The following is a 9,516-nucleotide window of genomic DNA, read 5'->3' as shown; positions in this document are numbered from 1 at the left end:
TCCGGGGTGTCGTGCTGGGCCGTCCTGGTAGGTGAATCTAGAGTATCATGATGAAAATGACAATGTAAGCGTAGGTCTTCATTGTGGTCTACACATAAGTAGTAGAGTCAAATTCCCATAAAACTGTATCCACCCCTTACACCCAAAATTTCAAGATACCAGAGCAGCACACACTTAAGGACCACTCAGAAAGCCCAAAAAGTGTACATGGCTCTCTTTTATTTTGGGGCAACAACAAACATTCATAAGTATCCTGAGAATACTTTAAAAAAAATATATCTTGTATAGGGTCTCACTACACTGCTCTGACTCATAGTGATCCTCCTGTTTACAGCCTCCTCCACGCTGGGATTACAGGCATGTGCCACCATGCCCGGTCTCAGTGGTACCGTGGATCAAACACCGGTCCCTGTAGTTGCCTAAGCAGGCACTTAGTCCACTAAGCTATCTCACAAAACCTGAGAATACTTCTCTTATTTGTCTATTTGCAGGACATTTTTTAAAATCTTTTATTCTTTTTTTTTTTTTTTTTGGCAGAACCGGGGATTGAACTTGGGCTCTTGCACTTGCAAAGGAAGCACTTACTCCACTGAACCATCTTCCCAGCACCCTTTTATTCATTTTAATGAGGAAAAAAAAGATAAAATAGCATGAAATAGTTTCAAAACAGGTTAATAGGACAGTTACAATAACTAATACATTGCATATTGTCTTCATAGTAGTTATTCAGAGGAAAAGATGTAGACATATCATGTCTCAACAATATTAACAAAAACTTTTCTTCTCACTGAACTCACAGAAAGTAGCTGTATATCTATCCTATCTTGTATATACATATTTTTTTTGTTTTCTTTTGTCAGAGATGGGTGTTCCACTGCAGTTAGAGAAGCTGTATTTGGATAAGTCTTTAAAGGACCTTTTCACACTAGAAGCCAGTCTAAAGATTGTAGGTACTTGCATTCAGCAAAATCACCCAATATAGTCCAATAGTCCATAATAGTAGAGGGTTATCAGCAGAACTGTAACTTATCACAAGTTGGTTATTTGAGCCTTTTACAGCTCAGCATGTTAATATGGCATTACTTTTTATACCTCGTGGTTATACTTTTCTGCTGGATAGTTAAGACCAAGTTAAAGCAAGACATATAACTAAAAGTGTAACTTTTGTATCTGACAAGGTCAGTCAAATCCCCTCAGGGGGCTGGTGAGATGGCTCAGTGGTCTAAAGCACCTACTTAGAACAAGCTAAGCTAAGCAAAACACAGGGACCGTGGTTCAATCCCCAGCACCACATGCCAGCCAGGCCCGCCCCCTGGTGGGCTGAGCTGGCCACACACACACTAAATAAACAAATAAATAAATAAATATTAAAAAAAAAAAACCAAATCCCCTCAGGATTTACCCTGAAACCATATACAGCACCTTGTAGATCTTTTATCAGTCTCAGCCATCTGCATGAGTCACGACCATTGCTTGACCAATTTTCACACTGTGAAAGCCTGAGAGAATTTTTTCTCTATAGGTGACTCTCCTTAGGCACACTATATCATCGATCACTTTCCTCTATGGCCCCATAATCTCCTTAATCAGAAAATTTGGGACATCACTAAGTTACAGGATGTCGTAGCACAAGTTTTCTTATATCCTGAGTCCCCACTGACCCTGAAGGGCTAGAGCCAAAATACTGGCTATCCTTGTAGCCCCTCTATTTTTCTAATTTTCAGTCTGCAAACTTCAGTTGCTAAACATCCAGAAGAGCAACTTAATGATATTGTTACCCTGTAACAGAAATAGTTGAGTTTAACATCACTGTCTGAATATCAAACACCTTAGACACAACATGGGACTGCTATTTTCCAACAACCATGGGTATTCTAAAATTTAAATCCCTATAGAATGTGAAAAAAAAAACAATTACACATTTTACACAGAAATTTAGACATCAAACCATATACAACATTGGATGCAGGACATTTTAAATACACCTTCTATATTCCTATTTCTTGTAAACTCTTTCATTCCTATGCTCTCCTATGCTGGGCCAGAGAGCAATGAGTACAGAAAGGTTCCAACTGAGTAACTTTCTACCTCAGAAGCCCAAACAACAGAAAAATATAAGAGCAGGAGGGACACCTCTGTAACTTCCTATGTCTTAATACTGCGGAAGAAATTCTGAATTCTTTTTCCTCACTGCATTTTTCAAGATCAATGATACAGAGAAACAAATGATGCATTCCTCTAAAAGAAAAGCACAGAGAAGGAAAAGTTTTCCCATAATAGGAAATTCAAACTCACCTATTATGGGAACTCACCTCCCAGAAGCTTCCATTTGGTGCTGGAACGAAAAGCCTCCATCTGCTTTACCTCTTCTGGCCGCTCATCCACAAACTCAGCCACCTTTGGAAGGAAGGACATTGTGATGAGGAAGAACACAAGATCTAGCCAAGATGCACTTCTGTCTCAAGAACCTGAAGCTACTATTAAGAACAGGAATGACACTAGGCATGGGGTGCACACCTATAATCCCAGCACTTGGGAGGCTGAGGCAGGAAGAGCACCATGAATTCAAAGCCAATGTGGGCTACCCAGTGACTTCAAGGACAGCCTAAATGACACAGCACAAGCCTGTCTCCAAAATAAAAAGATTCTCCTTCCTAATATATATAGGGCACAAATATACAAAACAATCATGAAAACATATGTAATGGTCCTTAGTTATGTTTGTTCCATAAAGCTCTGATCGTCCCTATTGGCTTAATTGTAGATCTTCTTTTTTTCTGGGCCCAACTCAGCCTGCACGGGGGGGGGGGGGGGGGGACTGCACAACAATGTCGTGCCAGGGATAAAACAGAGGTCCTTGTGGCTGCCTAAGCTTGCCTCTAAGCAGGCACTTCAGACCGCTGAGATATCTTGCTGGCTAAATTGGAGATTTTCCTCTGACCAATCAACTATTCTCCACAGATTAATTTCTCTCATTACTAACCTTTTTAATGTTTCAGCTATACAACTGCCACTTATAAGCCAAATCACTGCTACAATTTACTTTTACATTCGAAGTGCATACAAGAGCCGCCTCCCTGTCACGCCTATTTCTAATCCAGGACTTTGGGCCCTCTAAAACCTTCCTTGTTGTGAACAGTCACAATGACATCTTCTTGAATCCAACCAAGGGGAGCCACTGAGATGGACACAGAATCCTAGAATCTTTCATGTTTTACGAAGTTCTACACAAAGTAGAATTTTGCCTGCCACCCCAACCCCAATAATAGTGTTGGGAAGTGAACCCAAAGCCTCATGCCCACCAGAGAAGTGATCTACCACTGGGATACATCTGCAGCCCTGGAATTTTCTCCTATTTATTTATTTATTTTTTATTTTTTTAATTTTTTTGGTGGTACCAGAGATCAAATGCAGGACCTTGCACTAGCCAGGCAAGTACTTCTTCCACTGAGCCCCGCCACTTTTTTTATTTTTGGTACCAGAAACTGAACTCAGAACCTTGCACTTGTCAGGCAGGTGCTGTGCCACTGAGCTATCTCCCCAGTGAATCTTCTCTATAGTATCTCTAATAAATGCTCATTCACCCAATCCCTTCCTGACAAGGAGGTCATTGACAAAGAACTCCTTCTCTTACAAGGAAGTTCACTGCATTTTTTGCAGTATTAGAAATGTGTTACTGGGCCAGCTAGACAGCTCAGCAAATTAAAGTGCCTGCTTAGCCGGACAAAGGGACCTGGGATTCAATCCCAGGCCTGCAGTGCTGGCCCCACCCTCAGGGTAGGCTGAGACGGCGAGTAAGACTGCACATGGTGGCACATGCCTGTAATGCTAGCACTCAGCAGGCTGAAAAACAGGAAGGTTCACTACTAGTCTGGATCTGTGTAGTGAGACCCTGTAGACTCTGTACTAAATACATAAAAAAAGAAATGTCTTAATATTATTGGGCCTTTGTTTACCCTCCTATAAATTCTTTCCATCTTAATTCTAACCTCTAATACAAAAGATCCCCTTTCTACATGACAGACTTTCAAAATGTTGACAAAATAAATTCTAGTTACAGAGCAGCAACTGTGTACCAGGCACTGTGTTTTGCCCTTTTCTTATATTACTTCACTCAATCCTCACAACAATACCACAAAGAAAGACTGTAGGGTACTTAGTTACCAGCAAACTGACCCAGAGAACTTAAATAACCTCAAGTCCCACTAGCAAGCTGCAAAACTGGAATTCAGACCCAAGTTAGGTCTCCTTTACTACTTCTCTTCTCCCAAGCCTCTACCGTCATGCCTCACACAACCTACTGCTGACCTCTCCCTCTGGGCACTGCCGGCATAGGCTTTCAGGTGCAATGAACTGCGATCTATCACTCCAACTCTGCCACTCAGAACTGTGTAACCTTTGGCAAATTATTCTAAGCTTCAGTTTCTTCATTGTAAAAGCCAGACTTGGGGCTGGTGACACAGCTCAGCTATCTGAAGCGCCTGCTTAGGCAAGCACGCAGGAACCACGATTCAATCCCCGACACCACATGCCGCACCAGCCCTGCCTCCAGGGTGGGCTGAACCTGCCACAAAAAAAAAAAATAATAAGTAACAATAAAAACCAGACTTAAAGGACTGCCATGAGAATCAATGATAACATTCATGTAAGCTTAGTAGTATTTAATATATGGTAAATGCTCAATAAAATCATTAAATGCACTAAATGCAGTTACTCTTATATGAACTATTATCATAATTATGCTTGTGATTACTAGTGGTCATAGTAATCTTGCAGTAACAAAAATGAACTCAATAATCAAGATCAGTTTTAACCACTGCAGAGAACAGTGGAGGCCTAATGCCTCCTTTATTTAGGGCTTTGGACCATCACAAAAGCAAAAGACAATACTGCAAAGGAAAATTAATAGGCTTGACTATATAAAACCAAAAAGGCAAAAGTTATTATAAATGAAAAGGCAAATGACAAAACATACCTACAATATATAAAATGTGTATGTTCTTTTCTATAAATACTAAACAATGAAAAAATCAAAGTCTTCATGCTGTAATAGCATGTGATACACATGTACAATATATCTTTTTTTTTAAATTATTTATTTATTTTTATTTATTACATTTATTTATTGTGTGTGTGTGTGGCCAGCTCAGCCCACCAGGGGGCGGGGCTGGCTGGCATGTGGTGCTGGGGGATCGAACCGCGGTCCCTGTGCTTTGCCAAGCTTGTTTCAAGTAGGTGCTTTAGACCACTGAGCCATCTCTCCAGCCCCATGTACAATATATCTTCAAAAATTATCTTTTTTTAAAAATGTATTTAGTACAGATTCTAAAGAGTCTTACTATGTAGATGGGATTCGTAGTGATCCTCCTGTTTTCAGCCTCCCAAGCACTGGGACTACAGGTGTGCGCCACCACACCCAGTCTCAATCTCCGTTTTTGATCCTGGGAATCAAATACCAGTCCCTGTGTCTACCTAAGCAGGCACTTTAGTCCACTGCGCTATCTGGACAGCCACATACAAAATTTATCTTGCTGTTGAAATTATTTAAAATTTTCTCTCATTCTGGGTATAACAACTATAACTCAGTTCTTTTACTCATCTATACATCTCCAATTCTTAAGCAAGAACGTACAACTTTAAAGCTTAGTTGAATCAAAGAACAAAATAGGTGGATAAGTCCCTTTTAATTGAATACACTTATTATTTTTAAGGTAGACTCCACCAAACTGAACCATGAATAATTCCGCCCATGGCTCATCACTGTGTTGAGGGGTCTGCCCTTTTGTTCTGATCTGTACAGTAATGGACCCCTCTGTAAACAGAGAAGTCAATCAATATGCGTTGTTCACATTATGATGGGGTTTTATACCCATCAAAACAATCATAAATTGAACCTAAGTTGAAAATGCATTTAATAGGCCTGACATGGACCAGCCAGGCATCGTGGGGCACACCTGTAATCCCAGCACTTGAAAGCTGAAACAGGAAGATCACTCAAGGCCAGCACAGGCTACATAGTGATTTCAAGGGCAGTCTGATCTATGTCTATGTCTATGTCTATGTCTGTCTGTCTGTCTCTCTCTCTCTCTCTCTCACACACACACACACAGAGTACAGTTTCACCTGAATGCATCTTGCTTTCACACTATACAGTAAAAAAAAAAAAGTTAAACCTTCATTAGGTCATGAAAGAAGACTATGATAAGCCGCTCTTGGGAAAATGTCACCTCTTCTCTGTACTCAGCTCTTGGTCCTACAAATCAGTATCCTGGGAGTCAAGACTGAGAAACCTGAGCCACTGCAAAGTTATGACAACAGGACTACCCAAAAGACACCTACCACAGGCAAATCCCCATCATCTTCCTCCTCCTTTTCTGGTTTTGTAGTAGAGATAGCTGTCCAGCTCACATCATCATCAACAATCCGCATTCTAAATGGGAACAATAAAATGATCAAAAAAGAAAAGAACACTTATTTATTGGTTTAAAGGTGATACTAAAAATTCTGCATGGCCCCATCTTTGCCTATCCAGACCACTTTACCCCATGGCACTACACTCTCCATTCATCTTCGTTGGTCATCTTGGGGTGCTGGACTGAGTCAAGTTCCTTACCATATCAGTTTTTACAAATTCAGATCCTTCCCTTAACTGATGTACTTTTCTTCTTGTTCTTTATCAGGAGATTCTTACTCATCCTTCAGGTTCTAGCATCAATATAATAAATCCCTTGGATGTATCTTCCTTCCCTACCTCTCCCTAATCCCAGGATAAAAACCCCTACACCACATGCTTACGATACTTTCATCATATCTATCGCAAAACAATGAAACCAATTAGTTGTATAAGTAGCTGTAATAAGCTTGTATTCTTATTAAAGTATAATAAGAATAAAAAAGTAGTAAGCAGACTGGGTGTGGTGGAGCGCACCTGTAATTCCAGCTCTTGGGAAGCTTAAACAGGCAGATCACTACAAGTCCGATCTAGTACTGAGACCCTAAACACCCTGCAGACCTTTCCCTAAAAAAAAAAAAAAAAAAAAAAAGCAGTAAGCATTCTTGTTCAGAGAAGCATCCTGGATATCCTGCAGGAACTGGCCTAGGAAGTAGTCTGCCCCCCACATCAATGACTTCTGAGTCCATGGATGTAATCAACCACAGACTGAAAATATTCAGGGAAAAAAACTGTTACCTGTATTAAACAGGTACAGACTCTGTCATTATCCCAAAAATAATACAGTATAACTCATGACAGAATTTATACTGTGGTAGGTACTATAATCTACACATGACTTAGAAGATGAATATGGGTTATGCACAAATGCTATGCCACTTTATACAAGAAACCCCAGTATCCACATATTTTGGAAACCCATTCCTAAATTACTGAGGGTCAACTATATTCCATAAATAGTTGTTATATGGATAAATTATGACATAGTTATTATATAAAAAGCTAAAAACACTTAAAACATCTCTGATCACAACAAGCACTTAATATGGATATAATGTGTGTCTAGAAGCCCTCCCAAAGCTCAATGCAGTCATGGGGGACCAGCTTTTCAGAGGTGGCTGAATCTAGATTTTGTGGCTGATTCATGGTCCAATGCTGGGATTAAGAAAAAGGCTTGTGGGCCAGCCAGACAGCTCAGCAGACTAAAGCTCCTACTTTGGCAGAGCGGCAGAGCGCAGCAGCCAGGATCCCACCATGCCATGTAGGCCTTGCCCCCAGGGCACCTGAGACAGCAACTGAGACTGGGCATTGTGGTGCGTGCCTGTAATCCCAGCACTTGGGAGGCTGAAAAGAGGAGAATCACTAGGAGTCCCACCTACCTAGTGAGACCCTGTCCTAAATTCATAAAAAAAAAAAAAGCTCATGTTGCTCCTCTCTGATGTCAGGTATTTGACTCAGCAACCAGCGAAAAGTAACTAAAGTAAATGTAAACAGTACTGTTCAGATTTACCCTCATTTTTTTGGGGGGGGGGAAGAGACAAGGTCCCACTACGCAGTTGAGACTCATAGTGATCCTCCTGCTTTCAGCCTCCCCAGCAGCTGGGATTACAGGCTTGCACCACCACATGCCCTGGGGGCAAGTGGTACCAGGTATTGAACCCCAGTCCCTGCACTTGCCTAAGCAGGCACTTAGTCTGCTGAGCTATCTCACCGGCCCTTTTACCCTCATTTTAAGGTCAGGAAACTGAGAGTCAGAATGATAAAATATCCTGCTAAGCCACGCTGCCTATAGAGGCACCACTATGATCCAAACACTGATCAGTACTGTCCAGAGCTCAAAGTATTTGTACTACACGGCGCTACCGCCAAAATATCCACACAGAGAGAAAGAATAGCGCAGCAATAAAGGACCAAGCCAGCAAAGAAAAAGGACAAGTTCTTTGGAAGTCTCGGATTTTATTGGATGTTTCCTAGAGCTGCCGACACCAAATACCACAAGCTAGGTGACTTCAAGTGATAGAGACACATTCTCTCCGTTTTGGAGGGTAGAGGCTGAAATCAAGTCCAAATCAAGTACCTACACAGTCATTCTCCATAAATCTGTGGGAGCTTTGCAGAACTGGGGATTGAACTCAGGCCCTTGCGCTTGCCAGGGAAGCGCTTATTCCACTGAGCCATCTCCCAGGCCCTTGGAGCTTTTCTTTTGAGACAAGGTCCTGCTAAGTCACTAAACTGCTCAGGTTTTGCTCGAACTTGTGCTCCTCAGCCTAAGCCTCTTAGTTGTACGAGGTTTACGACCTGGGCTACCAGGCTCGGCTCTTCCTCTTACACCTCCTGCTAGCTTAGGCCTGGGCCAACCTTAACTGTGGCTGCAGGAATCTGACCCAACTTCCACCTATATGTGAGGTTTTCTCTGTGAAAAGTGTCCTTCTTCTTAAAAGGACAACCACCCACCTTAATCAAGGGTGATCTCACCTTAACTGGTTACACCTACGAGGATCCTATTTTCAGTTAAGGACACTGAAATTTTCAATAGCCAGGTATTTGGGGAAGGAGAGCACTTTTCAACGCAGGACACTGGGCTGACAAATTTCCTCATGTAAAAATGGGAACAGTGATAACTATTTCACGACAGTGGGAAGCTTAAATCAACGTATATATGTTCCAAGTCCTTAGAAAGGCGTCTGGCACACGACAAGAAATGTATCAACGTCAGTCGTTACGGTCAGCAAGAGTGTAGGACAGGAACAGGACATGCTTACGGCTCTCTGATTTAAGATCAGAGTCCTGGGGTCTGGGACCGCAAGAGCTCAATCTGCACCCTAAAGGTCCGAGCCCGGACGCTTTCTTTCCATGAGATTCTGTCTTCGGGGCACGACAGTGGACCTGGGCGAGAGAACCGAAGTCTACAGAAGCGGGAAAAGGCTAAGGAAGGAGAGTTACAGCTGGCGTGATCCCCGGCGCCGCTCGGAGGGGGCAGCCCGAGCGGTGAGCCGCAGCCGGCGCCGGAGCGCGGAGGCCGCCACGGCAGGAGCGAGGAGCGAGCGGGCAGGCGGGCGGGCGGG

The 9,516-nt window shown here is 42.3% G+C and overlaps 1 protein-coding gene across 1 annotated transcript in view; it reads right to left on the bottom strand.

The window, feature by feature from the left end:
• Nucleotides 1-9,516, bottom strand: part of Bud13 (BUD13 homolog) — a 24,687-nt gene that overhangs the window by 14,814 nt on the left and 357 nt on the right. The window contains exons 2-4 of the mRNA XM_023721036.1: nt 6,340-6,430; nt 2,313-2,397; nt 1-37 (exon numbers count right to left, since the gene is read on the bottom strand). The exon at nt 1-37 is cut by the window's left edge and continues 2 nt beyond it. Of these exons, the coding sequence (XP_023576804.1) occupies nt 1-37; nt 2,313-2,397; nt 6,340-6,430 (213 nt within the window). The remainder of the gene's footprint in view (nt 38-2,312; nt 2,398-6,339; nt 6,431-9,516) is intronic.

The sequence above is a fragment of the Octodon degus genome, unplaced genomic scaffold, assembly GCF_000260255.1.
Source record: "Octodon degus isolate 3935 unplaced genomic scaffold, OctDeg1.0 scaffold00080, whole genome shotgun sequence".
In the NCBI taxonomy this organism is placed as follows: domain Eukaryota; kingdom Metazoa; phylum Chordata; class Mammalia; order Rodentia; family Octodontidae; genus Octodon; species Octodon degus.
Note: the sequence above shows the minus strand (reverse complement) of the source record. Positions and strands in the feature narration are given on the sequence as shown.